At 42.7% G+C, this 17,946-nt stretch overlaps 1 protein-coding gene across 6 annotated transcripts in view; it reads left to right on the plus strand.

Annotated features, from left to right (window-relative positions):
- SH3D19 (SH3 domain containing 19) overlaps window positions 1-17,946 on the plus strand; it is a 250,244-nt gene that overhangs the window by 101,243 nt on the left and 131,055 nt on the right. For 5 of the 6 annotated variants that reach the window (XM_030191649.1, XM_030191650.1, XM_030191655.1 and 2 more), the window contains one exon: window positions 9,317-9,357. In XM_030191649.1, coding sequence (XP_030047509.1) covers window positions 9,317-9,357 — 41 coding nt within the window. Of the gene's footprint in view, window positions 1-2,117; window positions 2,175-9,316; window positions 9,358-17,946 lie in introns of those variants that run through there. The other variant, XM_030191654.1, reaches the window with a different exon arrangement.

The raw sequence follows: 17,946 nt of genomic DNA on the forward strand, positions 1-17,946 counted from the left end.
CACGGTACTATATAAGCCTGCAAATAGGTGGGAAAATGTGGGATACAAATGCAATAAATAAATAAATAGAAATTGAGGTCCATACGGCACCGACTTCCTTAACTCCCTGCCCTCTTCTTTGAGTAGCGGGTCCTGAGTTTTCTTCCACTCTACTCACTCTCATTTCTGCCTTAATCTATCTCATTAAGGTTCTTCTGCAAGCACAAACAAACCTGTAAAGATAGAAGGGCCTCCCAAATAGGTGCTATTACGTAAGTAAAACATACTTTTACAAGATTCTCTATTCTGGAAATTCAACCCTATATTTTCTTGCCTTATTTTTACTAAGTTCTCCAAACTTCAAGTTGGTAAAGGAAAGAAAGAACATGGATATCCAGAATTCAGCTAGCAAGACCCATAGAAACAACAGGACAGACATTCCGCAAGATCCAACATGGTAGTAAATAGCAGCAGATCAAAACCAGTAAGTTTTAACTCTTCTTCCTGAGACTATAACAGTGATTTATATATCTGAAAAAAAATGGAGCATTGATGGATGAAAGATAGCTTGGGGGGGGGGGGGGGCGGTTGATGGCACTGATGTGTGGTGGGAATTTATTTAAAGATGAAAGATCACTGGCGTGAGGAGGAGAAAGGGGCTTCCTGCCCATGTGGTCTTGGTTTGTCATCCCAATGTCCCCCCCTCATGATCTCCCCAGCATCTTCCTGGTTTTGATCTGCTGTTATTTACCACCATATTGGATCCTGCGGAATGTCTGTCCTGTTGTTTCTATGGGTCTTGCTAGCTGAATTCTGAATATCCATGTTCTTTCTTTCCTTTATCAACTTGAAGTTTGGAGAACTTAGTAAAAATAAGGCAAGAAAATGTAGGGTTGAATTTCCAGAATAGAGAAACTTTTAAAAGTATATTTTACTTATGTAATAGCACCTATTAGTCTTTCTCCAAAACTTTATTCTCTATAGTAGATAAAATCAAGAAAGTCCAACACAGGCCATATTTCACCCACACAAGGGCTGTGCCAGGGGCTCAGAAATTACCAAGAGGTGTATAAAAATGACCTTGCCAGCTTGGCTTTAACAGTATTCTCCAAAAACTGGCAGCCTCACACAGCATTCCAGCAGAATTAATTCTGGCAGCAATTTTTTTACACCACTTGGTAATTTCTGAGCCCTTACGTGGGCAAAACACGGCCTGTGTGAGGCTTTTCTTGAGAAAGACTTACTGATTGTGATCTGCTGTTTACTTCAGCTAGCAAAATGCATTGTTGCATGGTAGTGTTCTTCTATTATGCTTTCCTTATTCCCTTCTATTATCCTGCTTTTTATGTATGTATGTATGTATTTATTTATTTTGTATTATTGTAGGTTTATTTGGGGGGGGGGGGTTGGGGGGAGGGAGGGGCTTTTCAAAATTGAGTGCCTGTACTCATCTAGGGCTTAATTTGCACTCGAAAGGGATATAAATATAAAATCATAATTGTTCGAGGCTTCTGCAGATGAGGACATAGCCCATGGGGACAGGGACAGAACCGAACCTGCAGGGGCTGGGATGGAGAGAGAACCTGTGGGGATGGGGTGGGGACAGAGACAGAACCCAAGGGGCGAGGACGGGGACAAACTTTGGCCTGTGTCATTCTCTAATTGTAGTGTCACTGCCCCGGAGAGAGGGAGATAAGAAGTTAAATACTTAATGGTGGAGGGAGAGAAGAAAATTTTGGTGGTGCCATGGCACCTGTCGCTCCTCCTGTTCCAATGCCTGTGTATACTGCTGGTTTTGCTGTGCTTCCTTGGATCCCAGAAAAATGTTGTTGGAACACTATTCAAGGTTCAGCCACAAATTAAGACCTGATTAAAAGATACAGAAAGGGTTTGAACTTGTTCACAAGTTTCAGTCATTGAAGCCATACTTGAAGACTGGTACTGCTGCTCGTGGGTTTCAGTCTTGTGCTATTTCACCCCCTCTGTTCTTTCTTTGCTGTGTGCAGTGTCTTTTTCAGGATCATCTGCTTCCCTCCCTGCATGATAAGAGGGGAGGGGGCAATAGATGAAGACCTGCTGCATATTCAGGCTCATCCCCTTCACCTCTCTTCCTTACAGGCTGCCTGAAGGAGAGGGGACAGGAGAACACCCTGCTGCTCTGGAGTCTGGAAAGAAGTGATGAAATTGTGTTCAAGGTTATTCCCCCCCCCCCCCAAGACGTTAAGCCATGTACTCATCAAAGAAAATATCGCATGGCTCCACAAAAGCACTGGCTGATATTAAGAGTACATGGGTGTAATAGGTTTTAAACTTTAAATGATGTCTACAAGCTTTAAGTTTAGAATTTTATTTGTAGCCTACCTTTATTTAAGCCACTAACGGAACACTACATTTTCCAGTCAACAACATTAGAAATAGAAGATTTTAAAAGCAGTCCCAGTGTTAGGGAGATGCAAATGGTTCAGTTGCCTTGGGCCACCATTCCACAGTGGGCCCCAAACCTCCCCAAAGTAGAAGAAAGTTCAGCCTGCCAGCTGGCTTGGGACCTCTTCCTAAATTTCAGCCCTTGGGTCCAAGTATTTCGAATACCTGCCCTGATAAAAAGATGGGGAAAGAGAGAAAGCTACATACCAAGAGAGTGGTGAAAGGCAAGACCAAGGCAGCAATTTAAGATCTGCTAAGTGATGAACAGTGACATAAAGAAAAGGCTTAGAGGATCCAGGCAGATGTTTAAAGACATAAACCTTACAAAGTACTGACTCTAGTAATTCAGTCTTCTGTGATCCATATTTTATAAGCCTCTTGAACTACATAAATATTTCGCTCATGTTTACAAGTGGCTATTAACAATCGGATCTGTTCTGAGTGGTACTTCATGTGCATGCAACCTGTTTTCTTTTACTTTGTACTGTGGGATGCTTCACGTGTTTCTAGTATTGGCTACCAGCTGTTGCATCATTAAATTTTATACAGAAAAGTATTGGATTTCTTGTAGATGGGAGTAGAGATTCTGGATCAATAGCTCATTACATCATCATTTTTGGATAATTCTTTAGTTGAACCAATAAAATATATCAGAACTTGCAAACTTACTTGTAAACAAGGGATTCTCAATAGACAAGCAGGATCCTACAGCCACACAAGCAGTGATGTTACTGGATGGAGCTCAGTGGATCTGCCATCCCAGAGCTCAGAAGGCATTAGAAGGTTTTCTGACCCTGCATGGGTGTTTGCACACACTCCTTAAGTCTGGTTACTTCAGTTCAGATTTAAACAACTTCAATCTTGGGATGGGCGGGCGGAAATGTGTGGCTTTAGGATCCTGCTGTCCATGAAGAATCTGATGAAAGTATGTAAATTCTGAGAAATAAAATACATTGTACTACAAAAGATCAGTAAAACAGCTCTTTTATTAGAGGTTCAGGGGGACTTGGAAGCAGAGAGATTTCTCTCCCATTCTTCCCTCCTTGGTAACAAATCTCTCTGCTTCCAAGGCCCCCTGAAGTTCGGCAGACCAAATGCTCACATTTATACCCTTAACCACATATGAGGTAATTGATTCATCTACACAGAATTCCATAGCATCAGCAAGACATCTTTTTTTAGAATGCTGAACTTAATCTAAGCAAATATGCTCAAAGCCTAAAGTATAAGGGCACAAATGTTAGTCTATTATTAAATGTAGTTGAGTATTTCTCAACTACATTTAATAATAGACTAACATTTATAATCTGTTCTCTTAAGTTAAAACACAGAGTATAATGCACTTTTCCAAAAGAAGACGTCTATCATAAATAATGGTAAGTCTCAGACCATTCAAAGTGGTTTACATAGTATATACAGGTACTTATTTGTATCTGGGGCAATGGAGGGTTAAGTGACTTGCCCAGAGTCACAAGGAGCTACAGTGGGAATCGAACCCAGATCCCCAGGATCAAAGTCCGCTGCACTAACCATTAGGCTGCTACTCCACCTATCAAAAGGCTGGTTTTCTCAAGAAATATAATTCAATTACCAAATACAGGAAAATATGGTCTCCCCTTCAAGATCAAATATGTAGTACTCTTGTGTAGATATGTTCTCTTAACTATCTGTTCTCATGATATGTCTACCTAACCATCGTTACAAATCTGTAACCATAGTAATTGATATCTTTATCTTGTATCAGATATATATATTGTTTGATGCTCAGTTTATTGTTCATATTTGTATATTGGCTAACATTTTAGCCATTTGTGTTTTGTTTCATTGATAAAATTAAATAAAAATATTGGAACTAAAAATATATATAGATAAAGAAGAAGTCTGTAGTAAACAACCACTTATATTTGTACATACTGGCCTTCTTCTCGCAATACAAAGTGGAATCTGCTAAGCTAGCATTTGTCAATAACTCATTTAAGACAGATTTTTTTTCCAGACAAAATGTTAACTCTAGCTTTTCCAAATCCACAAACCCTCATTCCTGATCTCTACCAGACCAGTCCAGAAACAATGGGTTATGTCCACCAACCAGCAGATGGAAGACAGAGGGGCTCATTTTCAAAAGAGAAAAATGTTTTAAAAAAGTGTTATAAAGCAGCATTTGGATGAAAATCTTCTCAAAACGTCCAAATTGGTATTTTCAAAACCTGTTTTACAAACGGCCATCTATGCAATTCATCTGCAATGCGTCCAAATCACAAGGGGGCATGGTGAGGGTATTTCAAAGATGGGCTTAGGGCGGGTCTAGGGCATGCCTAATACTTGGATGTTTTTCAGCCATAATGGAACAAAACAAAAACTTCCAGGGCGAAAATTGAAATGGTTTGGTCTAGACCTGTTTTTATAACGAATAAGGTGCCCTAAATGACCAGATGACCACTGGAGATGTGAATAAAAATAGTACTTACCAGCCTCTGTGACAGCTTCACATGTTATAGCCAAGTCGATTAGAGCAGCATGCAGGTCACTGGAGTAGTCTAGTGGTCAGTGCAGTGCACTGTGGAGAAGAGGACTCAGGCCCATAACCTCCTCTGTTACACTTGTTATGGAAACTGTAAGCCCTCCCAAACTCATCAGAAACCCACTGTACCCACATATAGGTGACCCCTTCACCCATAAGGGCTATTGTAGTGGTGTTCAGTTGGGGGCAGTGGGTTTGGGTAGGATTTGGAGGGCTCAGAGGACAAGGTAAGGGAGCAGTGGTGAGATTGTACCTGGGAGCAGTTATATGAAGTCCACTGCAGTGCCCCCTAGGGTGCCCCATTTCTTTCCTGGGATGTCTGGGGACTAGTCTACTAAAAATGGTGGCGCCCACCTACATCCCAATAGCTCGATTATCTGCATTTTTTATGTGTACGTTTTTTATTTTCCAAAAATGGCCTAAAAAGATAAACACGTGGAGCACAAAAGCTTGTTACAAACGGTGTTTAAAAAAATTTTTTTTTTTTTTGCAGTTTCAAAAATGGTCATGCTTCTTATTCAGATTTGGGACTTTTATCACAAAAGTCCAAAGTCCGACTTAGATGTCATATCGAAAATGCCCCTCAGAGCCAATTAGATTGAAACTCTACCCTACACAGGGCACTGTATAGGCACAGTTCCTCAGCATTATTTGCTCTATCAAAACACTCTTGCATCCTCCAGCCATTAATATTCTTGTACACTCGCTAGTGATTAGTCAACTATTTACTCCCTCACTATGTATGTTACTATCCTTTGCCTTTAAATGAATTTTGTTTATGTATTTATTTATTGCATTTGTATCCCACATTCCCCCACCTATTTGCAGGCTCAATGTGGCTTACATAGGTTTGATAATATTGCCATATCAGGATATCAGATACAGTTAGTGATGTGTAGCGATTAGGAAGGGAGGAGAGAAGAAGGAGAGAGTGAAGTGACTTAGTGAGGTTATGGGTTCTCATTGTAGGCCTTGTTGAAGAAGAATGTCTTCAGAGATTTTCGAAAGATAGTTGCTTCGTTGATTGCTTTCAAGTCTGTAGGTAATGCATTCCATAGCTGCGTGCTCATGTAAGAGAAGGTGGTGGCATGCGTCAGTTTGTATTTAAGTCCTTTGCAGCTGGGGTAGTGCAGGTTGAGAAATTTGCGGGATGATCCTGTGGCATTTCTGGGAGGTAGGTCCACAAGGTTTAGCATGTAGATTGGGGCCTCCATACCCTGTTACCTCTTCCCTTTCCTCTTATTGGCCCAATCACCTGTCCGCATTCTCTGCAGTAGGCGAGCAATGCCTGGGTTTCTTTTCTCCTGTTTACCCTGTGAAATACGCTGCCATCTGATATTTCGGATCGCTCTATGAGTTTTAGTTGAAATTGGAAAGCAGTCTGTTCCATCCTGCTTAATCTTATGTAGATGTATACAAACAATAAGCAGGAAGAGCAGAGGCCCATCACGCTCCAGCTGGCTTCTGATTGTTAGAACGTTAACTTCTCTGTCTCTTTTATTTCAAGCAGATTAAGAATAAATAAAACACAGTAAAGCAAAAGGGTCATCCTAGGGAAGAGAATCCTAAGAGACAAGTTAATTGAGTAAACTAACCAGTGCTGTTGCTCAGGGCCAGCTTAACCATTGGTCTAGATGAGGCTCTGGCCCAGGGTGCCAGTGATTTAAGGGCACCAAAATACCCAGCCTCTGACCTCACGTGGTCTACAGATTAAGCCTTCTCCACCCCCCCCCCCCCCTTTAATCCAGTTTCTCCCCTTTTCTATTCCCCCTCTCCACGGTTCTGACACTGCTCCCTCACTTCCCCGTGGTCATGTAAAGTTTACATCAGTTGCCGGTGGCAGCAGCATGACAGAGTGCCTTCATCCAACTCTTGGGCCTTCCCTCTGCCATGTCCTTCCTCCTCTGATGCAACTTAATGTGGGCGGATTGTGACAAAGGAAAGACTTAGGGGCTGGCCAAAGGTAGCCTTTCATACTACTGCTACTGCTGCCTGCAACTGAAGCAAATTTTTGCAAGGCCATGGGGGAGTGAGAGAAGTGAGGGAGCAGTGCTGGAACTGTGGAGAGGAGGGGGGGGGGGGGGGAGAGATGCCTAACCCATGGAAGGGGGAAGGGAGGGGGCGCCAGAAGTGATGCAGTGGGAGGTGCTATCAAAGCAAGTTGGCTCAGGGCACCACTGTCCCTTGAACTGGCCCTTCAGCTGCTTTAAAGGAAAAAGAGTATCTAACTTGTGGGCTTTGAATACAACGCTAAACAGTCGAACCAGGGAGGCCTGTAATCACATTCCAAGGATGTTTGTTTTCATGTCAATATGTAAGTGACTAATAATATAAGTTTTAACAACAGTTCAACACAAATAAAATCTGTACATTTTTTTTTTAAAGGCTAATGTATAGAGGTACTGGTAGTGACATACCACAGACTTGTAAAACTGAGTTTCCAAGGGTGCTGCTCACTGTCTGTAGTGGTTGTGAATGTTTACCATGTGCTGGATCAGAAGTGAGAGCTGCAGCCCTGGCAAAAGTTTGTTGATATTTCACCAAAACAGGGCTATTTGGTGCTGTTACTGTAGCTACTATTTATTTCTACAAAGTGCTGTATAGATACACAACCTTCTTGCATGGCTGAATTTACCATCTAATTTCTTGTTGACCTTTTTCTGTATATTATATATTATAGCTAGATACAGATATAGATAATATATAGATATCTCCATAAAAATAGAATAAAATAAAATATGGAAAAGAAAAGAAGATGATACCTTTTTTTATTGGACTAACTTAATACTCTTTTTGATTAGCTTTCGAAGGTAGCCCTTCTTCGCTGACTAGCTTTAAAAGTGGAGTAACACGGCTACCTCATCTCTCTACTCTAGATATCTCCATAAATTTTAGTTTCGGCGTTCTTAACAGAGACGGAAACTCAACTCCTGTTCTACTCTGGTCAGGGCCGCCTAGAGGGGGAGCAGGAGAGGGGGCAAAATTCCCCGGGCCTGGTGCTGGATTCTCTGGCCCTCTCCTGCTCCTACGCCGCTGACTCCACAGTCCCGTCTCCACCTGCCTACCCTCAGCTTCCTTCTGTCTGTCGTCCGACCCCCTGCATTAAAAAAAAATTTTCTAAAGCAGCAGCTTAGTGCCTTCTGTGTGAAAGCAGCAGATCGCCTCGGGTGGGCCTTCCCTCACCATGTCCCGCCCTCCTCTGATGTAACTTCCTATTTCTGCAAGGGCGGGACACGGTGAGGGAAGGCCCGCCCGAGGCGATCTGCCGCTTTCACACAGAAGGCGCTACGCCTGCTGCTTTAGAGATTTTTTTTTAATGCAGGGGGTTGGATGATAGACAGAAGGGAGCTGAGGGTAGGCAGGTGGAAACTGGGAACTGCGGCGCCGGCGGCCTGGGAGCAGGAGAGGGAGGCGACAGAAGTAGCGATTGAGGGGTGGGGGATCCTTGAGGGGCGGCTTAAATCCTGGAGGAGGAGGTGCGGCGCCCCGGCAGCCCTGACTCTGTTAACTGGTATGCATAATTTGTGTTTGTTTCCCAGTGAGCAGTAGAGATCCCCCTTGTGTGTATATGGGCGGGGAGTCCAGTGTCTGTTTATCAGCACTACAAACATTTTACCAGTTCACAGGAAGAGGTTACAACGCCACTTTACAGAGCTGATTCTTGGAGTGTTGTACTTCTGTTCTTAGAACATTTGTCATGTGGGGCTCCTCTTTGCCGAAAATTATACGTTCCCATGCAGTAGGTTTAACTGTACAGCGAGAGCTGGTGTCCAGTTGTGTCCCACAATAAGCAGAACACGAGTAATAGGAAAAGGAGGTGAGAAAAGTCGGCATAAAAGTCTGAGCTTACCAAGCAAATGCATGGGACGGTTCACAGAGCAGTAGATCTGGTTGCTCTCCTGTTGGATGCCAGTCCATCATCTCCAGCTGTGCGCTTTACTGCAGTTTACAGAAAAACGTGCAGTGTGGTGGTGGTAAGAGAGCTGTGGCCTTACTGCTTTGAAACAGCTGCAGAACATCTCAGCTAAAATGAATGATGGTGAAGTGATGCAGTGCAGTCTTGGGTAAAGTAGTGTCGTGGTCTGAGGAGGAATGCAGTGAAGAGAGGAATATTTCAGAACAGGCTTGCTCTGCCCGACCCCGAGCTGGAGTCCTGGTTTTCATTAGGAGCAGCTGACTATGGGTGGATACTTTCTTTTTTAGCCTTTTCAGGCACATCCAAAGAGAAATATTCTTGGCTCCCTAAAGTATAAAACTGCCTTGCCTTCTTTCTAAATTGCCTTTTGTTAGGAGAACACTAGCGAACAGTGTGATTGCTGAGATGCCTGTGCGGGGCTGCCCGCTTTGCAGGATTTGACGTGACTCATGGGTTCCTTTTCTGTTTCTTTCCAGCCAAGGACCTCTGTCATCCATTAGAGCGGTGATCAAGAGAAGTAAGTATTTTTTTTGCCTTTCCATTGCGCATTACTGATCATCTTTGCATCCACAGGAACTGGTGAGAGATAACGGGCCTTGCAGCTCAGCCTTCTGGTCAGCCTGTTTTGCCAGCTTACTGCAGGGCCCTCTCTGGTCGTTAGTTTTGCTGTGGATTTCCCTGCCCTAAGGGCCCCTTGCCTGTTTGAATTCTGATATTGCTTTTCCCTTCACCAACTTCCTTGGAAAGCTGTTTGATATGCGCTTTACCCTGTCCATGCCATTCTTATTGTAGTCCAGAGTAGGGATGTAAAAACTACATTTTGGGAGGAAATTTAGTCAGGAAAATGGGAATTTGATGTGGCTGTTTAAAATTGTTCTTAAATATCCAAGTGTTTGGTACATATTTCTCCAATATTTTTTTTAAACAGTAGTATAATTTCAGATGAATACGTCAGTCGTTCCAAATACACTTAAAGATGCATAGACTTCAGCAAGGATAGTGGAACAGTGGCCAAATTGCTTCATTGTTGTCCCACTATCGCCATTAGGGACCCGAGTTTCATCTTTCTGTTTCCCTCCCACTCCTTCCATTCATATACACACCCCACTACCACCACCATCATTAGAGACCTGAGCTTCATCTTTCTCCTCCTCTCTTATTTTCTCCCTTTTTTTTTCTCTTATCAGCTTCCATTTTTATCTCTTCTAACTCCTCCATTGCGTTTCTCATATATTCCATTTTCCTCTATGCAACCCTTGTCATTCTCTGCCTCTTATTTCTTCTCTGCATCAACCTTTGTTCCTACGCCTTTCCCATCCTTATCCCTTGCCTCCATCAACTCTCCATTTCTCTCCTCCCCCCACCCCCCTCCCAATGACACATGTGCTTTCTGCCTCATATCCCCTTTTCCCCAGCCTCCATCTTCCACTGCTGCCCCCAGCCTCCATCTTCCACTGCTTCTGCCCCCAGCCTCTGTCAGGTAACCTAAACGAAACGAGCAGCAGGCAGTAGCCCATCCAGCAGCTGTTTATCGGGCAGTCTGCGTTGGCACAGCAAGTATTTTCTAACCTCACGGGCCAGAACTTAAGGCTGCTGATCTCTAGGCATCGAGAACAGGGTGATCAGAAAGTGGGAGCAGTAGGTGACTGAAGTGCATGAGCACTCCATGCTGGCAGGAGTGATTCTGAGCCTTTGCATGGCCTAGCTGGCGACCGCCTCACCAGAGGGAGACTTAGTGCACTGGCAGCATCATCACAGGAATTCCCAACTACTGGCCCTTCCCCTGAACTGCCCAGGACACCGGTTGGGCTTGCTTTGGGCCTAATCCAGTGCTCCCCAATCTTTCCGTGACTACAACTTCAAATCATGCAGCTGCAGAAAGCGTGTGGCTCCCGCATGGTGCAGGACAATATTGAGGTGCCGGTACAGGTCACAACCCCACACACAGACTCCATTTTGGGTACCAGTGCACAGTTTGGGAAGCTCTGGTCTATTCATAAGATACAGTATAGTGCCCCCAGTATGTTTCAGAAACAAAACGTAAGCCTGAACTAAAGACATTTATTAATAAAACATAGTCATGGGAATTGCTATCATGTTTTCTTAGATGGCTTGTTGGGGGACACTGAACTTTTTACCTCTAGCACCTACCTGTTTGGTGGTCCAAAAATTTGGCATGGAGCATAGGCCAAACCAAACTACTAAGCAGCACAAATACATCTAGCTTAGGACTGCTAGGACATGTGTCAGTCAGCAGCCCATGAGGTGCTGACCTGTGAGTTTTGAAGGTACTTCCAGTTTTGGCCCACAGCTCCCATCACTCCTAGCAGACACCGAATGTAGATCGGCACTTCCATTAGGTGATCTAGGCAATCACCTAGAGCTCTGACATTCTAGAGGTGACAGAAGGGCAGTGAGTAGGCTTTTAAAGTTTTACAGGAGGCTCAGCTCCTGAGGCTGGAGGAGGAAGGGTGGTTAAAAGCACTTTGGTTTCGATTAAGAAAGTTGGCTTTAGGGTTCCAAGATAGCGCTCTGACCGGACGCACCTGAGTTTGCTGCTGAGGTGACTCCGCTGTTTGGCGATCTCGCTGCCTCTGTAACCTCGTCCCCTACGATGGGGAAACGGAGGGGGAAAGTCAAGGAGCATTCCTCGGTTCCTGAGGCACCTTTGGCGTGGCGGCAGACGACTTTGCCGTTCCCGAGGCAACAACCGGGACCTCGGGGAACTTCGACCCCTTCTGCAGCTCTCGACGCGTCGGCGTCGATTGAGAGCGCTAACGGGGCTTCCCTGAGCCCTGTGGAGCGCATTGCTCCGCCCCAGCCCGGAAGGGAGTTGCTGACAGCCCAAGCAGAGAAGGAGAACGAAGGAGTTCAACCTAAACTGCCCGAGGGAAGGACTGCAGCGATAGAGAATGAACACCAGCCAAGAGAAGCATTAATTCAATCAGCACTACAGGTATTTCCTCAGAACATTGTTACTAGACTGACTCAAGTTGGTGCTCAAACTCAATCCTCTCCTGGAGCTAGTGGCGTGGTTAGACCAGCAACTGTGACACTAGAGTCACTATGGGACATGGTCTACAACATTCAAATCTCTATGCAAACTACATTAAAAGAAAATACTGACGATTTAAAAACTCTTTCTGAAGCTGCGCTACTCCAAGCATAGGTGTCTGCACAGCAGTCCTCAAAATTGGAAAATATGAATACTAACTTGCAAGAAATGGGAACTTTAGAGACTGCATTGGTTAAAGATAACAATTTTCTCCACAAACGAATGGAGTATTTGGAGAATCAGGCTAGGAGACTTAACCTTAGGTTTCTTAATTTCCCTAAGTCTCCTTTAATTCCACCTGTTGAAATGGTCAAAAAATATATGGTGGACATTCTTGGAATGGATAAGGATTCGTTACCCCCCATAACACGGGCCTATTACATCTGGAAAACAAAGGGGGGTGATGGAAACCCCCCAGTGGTGGGGGATGGAATGAATCTGACTTCATTCCTCGAGAGTTCACTGGAAATTATTACTCAGAGGTCTACTATGTTGGTCACTTTTGTTCTGGAGCCTGACCGCAATGCTATATTAAGACTTTCCTTAAGACATTTAGAAAATCTGTTTATGGGATCAAAGGTCCGTATTTTTCCAGATCTCTCAAAGCCTACATAAACTAGACGCAGGGCCTTTTTGGAACAGCGTCCTAGAGCGTTGGCATTGGGAATAAATTTTGTATTACGATTTCCTTGTACATGTAATTTACTGCTGGAAGGCAAACAGTTTCAATTTGTAGACCCTAAACAGTTAAAAGAATTTCTTGATGCTAGAGTAAATATGAATGTTGTATGCCCTCCATAAATAGCAGGCTAGGGTCGTTAATCCGAGGTAGCAACTGGTAGTTTATTTTTTTCTTTGTTAAATACCTTATGTTAATTATATTTCTGGATTCTTGGAACCAAATGTTTCTTAATTTGTGGACGAATAGGCCTTAAGATTTATTCTTATATGGATTTCCTATTGTAATGCCGATTGCATATTCACAATTTGTAGTGAAAAAATGAAATATACCAATAAATAAATAAAAAAAAAAAAAAGCACTTTGGTTTCTTTTGAAGCACAGGGTTTGAAACCAACTTGCTTTTAAGCACCCTTCCTCCTCCAGCCTCAGGAGCTGTGCCACTGGTAAATTTTTAAGTTCGCTCAGGTTCATGCTGTTGGCAGGTCGCCTAGGGCACAAGATACGCCTGTCTTGCACCATCCCTGCCTGAGCAGCAGTGTGCATCAGAGGCATAGCTAGTGGGGGCATAAGGGGGAGCGGCTTCTCCCCCAAATTTAGATGAAATGGCATCTATGCAGATCAGCCCTTCAGCTTTGCACCAGTGCTTATGTTATAAAAGGCGCTGTTGCAAGGCTCCCTCTGACGTCAAAACCTGGCTATGCTTCTGGTTTTTGTAGCCAAATTTGCATTGTGCACAGCTTCAGGGGGCCTGTGGTACGGCTGTGAATATGCTTAGAGCAGGACACATCTAGACAGTCAGGTCTTCAGGATACCCACAATGAATATGCAGGAGATAAATTTGGAGGGTAGGGCATGCAGACTTATTGCCTGCATATTTGTTGTGGGTATCTGAAGACCTATTTAGGTGTGACCAAGGACTGGGTTGAGAACCTCTGGTTTAGAGAGAATATTGGCTAGGAGTCCAGCAAAGAAAGGGATAACACACAACTTTCATCATTTGTTATTATGTGAATGAGCATCTGAAGTTCTAAACTCCTGGAAACTGATCATTTCCTGAGAAATTATTCTGCAGACAGTTTTAGGAACAGAACTCAAGTTATTCACTCTTCTGATTCTGATTTGTAAAACTCTTTACTTATGTTCTGCTGTGCATCTGGTTCAATATTTGCTGTTTGTTTCTAGCCTGTCTCATGGTTTGCGATTGTCCTGAGTAGTGAAAGAATGTTTTTCCATATGCCATTTTGAAATTTTGATAAAGAAATTTAAATCTTTGTATAAGTTACAAATGTGTACTGCCACAAGCTATATGTTCAAGGACTAAGGGGTCCACAATAAAGTTATTAAGTAGTACAGTTAAAACAAATCAGAGAAAATATTTCATCGTAAGACGTATAATTAAGCTCTGAAATTCGTTGCCAAAGAATGTGGTGAAAGCAGTTTAGTGTAGCAAGGTTTTAAGACAAATTCCTGGAAGAAAAGTCTATAAATTATTACTAAGGTGGATTTGGGAAAATCCATTGCATATGCATGGGATAAGCATCATAAAATCTGTTTTACTCTTTTGAGGCCCCTGCCAGGTACTTGCTATCTGACTTGGTCACTGTTGGGAACAGGATACTGGGCTTGGTGGACATTTGGTTTCATTTTGGGGGTCTGTGTCGAATGTATGGCTCTCCACAATTTAGCATGCTGACACCCAAATGGAAAATGGGTCCAAGGATTTTTTGTAAGATTGTTTTTGATATATAAATTTTTCTAATTCAAATATTCTGATTTATCTAAGCAAAATATTTAATAAGTTTTAATTGTATAACTGCCCACACTGGTATAAAGTATGCAATATTTTTTTACTCCAAGGACTTGGCAGGATTTTTAGTGAAAGTACGCATATATTTTCACTTTGAAAATTATCCCAGGAAATGGCTACACACATTTACAGCCTGCTTATGATTTTTGATCCTGAGGGATAATCTACCAATGAAATGAAGATGGATTGCTACAGCTTGCAACTATTTTGGTCTGAAGAATTTTTCCAATAGTCTATTTTGGAATACCAAATATTGGGGACAATTCTATAAAGGGCACTAAACATTAGGTGCCCAAAGTCTGTGTGCTAAGGTAGTGTTGGGCTAGTTAGTTGGTTAGCTGAAAAGCTAATTAGCTAATAATCTCTCTGGTTAGAGTTTATGGCGTCTCTTGTCTGGAGTATGATTTTGCCCTAAAGTGGTCCGAAAACAAAGAAAAGGGTTCTCATGAAGGTTGTTGGCAATATGAGGAAGAAATGCCACACTTTTTTAAAATATATTACTATTGGTTAGCAATATAAAAGTAGGTATATTATAGGTATATCATTATGGCAAAGCAATTGCAGAACTTAGCAGCAAAATTTATCAATACTTGTCAGAACAGTGAGGTTTCAAGAGCAGTGCAACTAATAATTATTCCTGATAAATAGCTGCTAAGAAAGCAAATAGAATGTTAGGAATTATTAGGAAGGGAATGGAAAACAAAAATTAGAAATTTTTATAATGCCTTTGTATTGCTCCATGATGCGACCGTGCATCTAAAAAAAAAAAAGATATAGCGGAATTAGAAAAGGTACAGAGAAGAGTGATGAAAATGATAAAGGGGATGAGATGACTTGAGAAATGGCTAAAGCAGCTAGGGCTCTTCAGCTTGGAGATACGATATAGGTCTATAAAAGTACTGAGTGGAGTGGAACCAGGTAGAGGTGAATCACTTGTTTACTCTTGCTAGGACTAGGGGGCTACAAAGGAAGCTACAAAGTAGTAAATTTGAAACAAGTTGAAGAAAATATTTTTTCACTGAACTTGTAATTAAACTCTGGAATTCGTTGCCAGAGAATGTGGTAAAAGCATTTAGCTTAGCAGGGTTTAAAAAAGGCTTGGATAATTTCCTTTTTTTAAAAAAAGTCCATAAGCTATTAAGATTGACTTGGGAAAATCCACTGCTTATTTCTAGGATAAGCTGCATAAAATCTGTTTTACTGTTCTGAGATCTTGCCAGGTACTTGTGACCTGCACTGTTGGAAACAGGATACTGAGCTTGATGGACCTTCGGTCTGCCCCAATATGGCAACAATTATGTTCTTATGTAACTGCATGTCAAAGGTCCTGATTCACACTTGGAACGCAGCAATGCTTTCTATCTAGCATACTGGATCATAGGAAGGATAACACTTTTCACCCTGTGGGATACACCTGGAAAAGTCTTTTGCTTTTCTGGCATGGCAGGTCTCAGCCTTCCCTCTCAGATTCCACACTGATTCACAGCTGGCTTCTGGACAAGGTCTTGTAGATAGAAAGCCTCTGCTCCAGAGTGTGTCTGTTTTTGGTAGAAGGCTGTATAAAAATGAGACTGGAATGCACATTGACCTTAAAACGATTTACGAACAAACCAACTTCCGCAAATTACTGAAAACACATCTTTTTGATAAAATCTACCGAAAGAACTAAAACATATAAAATCCACAATCACTGCTCCGTTATACATCAACACATCCACTTATGAATTCTCAATCCTGAAATCTCACCACACTCATACCTTTAATCACAGAAAATGTATACCATAGGTTATTCGCTTTTATATGCTATATATTGTCCTCAGACCCTCTAGTTTCTCGTTGTTTTCCTTCCAATGTTTCAATGTTCTTTTCCATTGATATATTCCTTAACGATACTTTGATTTGTCTCGTATAACTCTTCACAATGTAATCCATAACCGAACTGTAACAAAATGTAATTTCCATCATTCATAATCTATTGTAAGCCACTTTGAGCCCGCATAAAGGTGGGAAAATGTGGGATACAAATGCAATAAATAAATAAATAAATAAAACTAATCTTAGTTATGATTCTTACTCAGTTCAGCACATACAATACAGTCTTGATTATCCAACCTTCAGTGATCCAACCATCCAGCATATCTGAAGGCTCCTCCCCCTCAAACTGACATCTTCTAATTTATTTCTATTGAAAATCTTTGTGTTAGAGCAATTTTTGAACATTGGGAACACAATGCCATTGTTTATGGATTGTTTGAGAGGTTTGTACAGTGTTTTCTGTATTATATGACTCTTCACTTATCTGACAAAGGGTCAGTCTTGTTTACATCAGATATTTGAGACTCTACTAGTAGTTCAGGTTTATTTATGAGCTCAGAGTGCGTAGGCATTGAGAGGTACCCAGAGGAACTACAGGTTGTATGGTGAGGTAACACCCATCAGAAAAAGGTATCTCTCTCTATCTTACATCTGCTTTCTGTCCTTCCTGAGAGTCTGCCTGAGTGACTGTCTGTGTCTCAGCCAGAGTCCATAATATAGAGGACATCACATCAATGTGTAGAACAGTTCTCCGATTGGATGAGCTGGGCACAGAAAGATTTGTTGCACCCGGTGTGCACATGGACAGTAGGGGATCCTTTTACAAAGCCGCAGTAAAAAGTGGCCTGCGGTAGTGTGAGCGCATCTTTTGGGCGCGTGCTGGGTCACTTTTTACCATGGCTGGGGAAAAGGCCATTTTTTTTAATGGGCCTGCACAAAAATTAAAACTAGTTCGCGCCTATTTACGGTCTGAGCCCTTACCGCCAGCCATTGACTTAGCAGTAATGGCTCATGCACTACCCACATGTTAACCATGCAGCGCACGCCACCGTGGCTGTGCTACTGATTACTGCCGGGGGCACCTCCTGCAGTAAAAAAATAAAAATATTTTCTACTCATGCGGGATTCGGCACATGCCGAACTCAGAATTACCACCAGGTACACACGCTGCCCCGGTGGTATTGTCGATTTAGCATGCGCCACCCACACATTAGCCCTCCCGCGGCTTTGTGAAAAGGGCCCCCTAGATGAGGGTAAGACCTTGGCTAATTAGGACCATCGAGCTGGCTAGATGGTGATTATCAGCTTGGTCCAGGATGACTGTCCTGCAGATGATGATGATGAGGCCCCTGGCCTTGCAGATGGCACCCTCATCACAGCTGGTACTGCTAGAGCCTCTAATGAGGGTTACCTCACGCTTGTCTCCTCATAAATCTCACTCCTCCCGGCTTCACACCTGAGAGCAAGCGCGGATGTTCCTTGGAATGTCTGTCAGACCGGTGCACAGAGGAAGTCTTGTCATAGCCGTGACAGGGTGGTTATGTTGCAGTCAAGAGTTTGGTTCATAGGCTCCAGTTAGGCTAACGCAGGCCTTATACATACAAACAGGTATGGACAGTATATACTCCTATAGTAGTATTCTATAAAGGCATCTGGGCATCCAGATTTCCTTATAAAATAGAGCCCAAGTTGATATTTGGGTGCCTAACTTTAGGTAGCCACACTTAGACTATGTAATTAAACTCTG

Source organism: Microcaecilia unicolor, chromosome 2 (genome assembly GCF_901765095.1).
Source record: "Microcaecilia unicolor chromosome 2, aMicUni1.1, whole genome shotgun sequence".
NCBI lineage: Eukaryota > Metazoa > Chordata > Amphibia > Gymnophiona > Siphonopidae > Microcaecilia > Microcaecilia unicolor.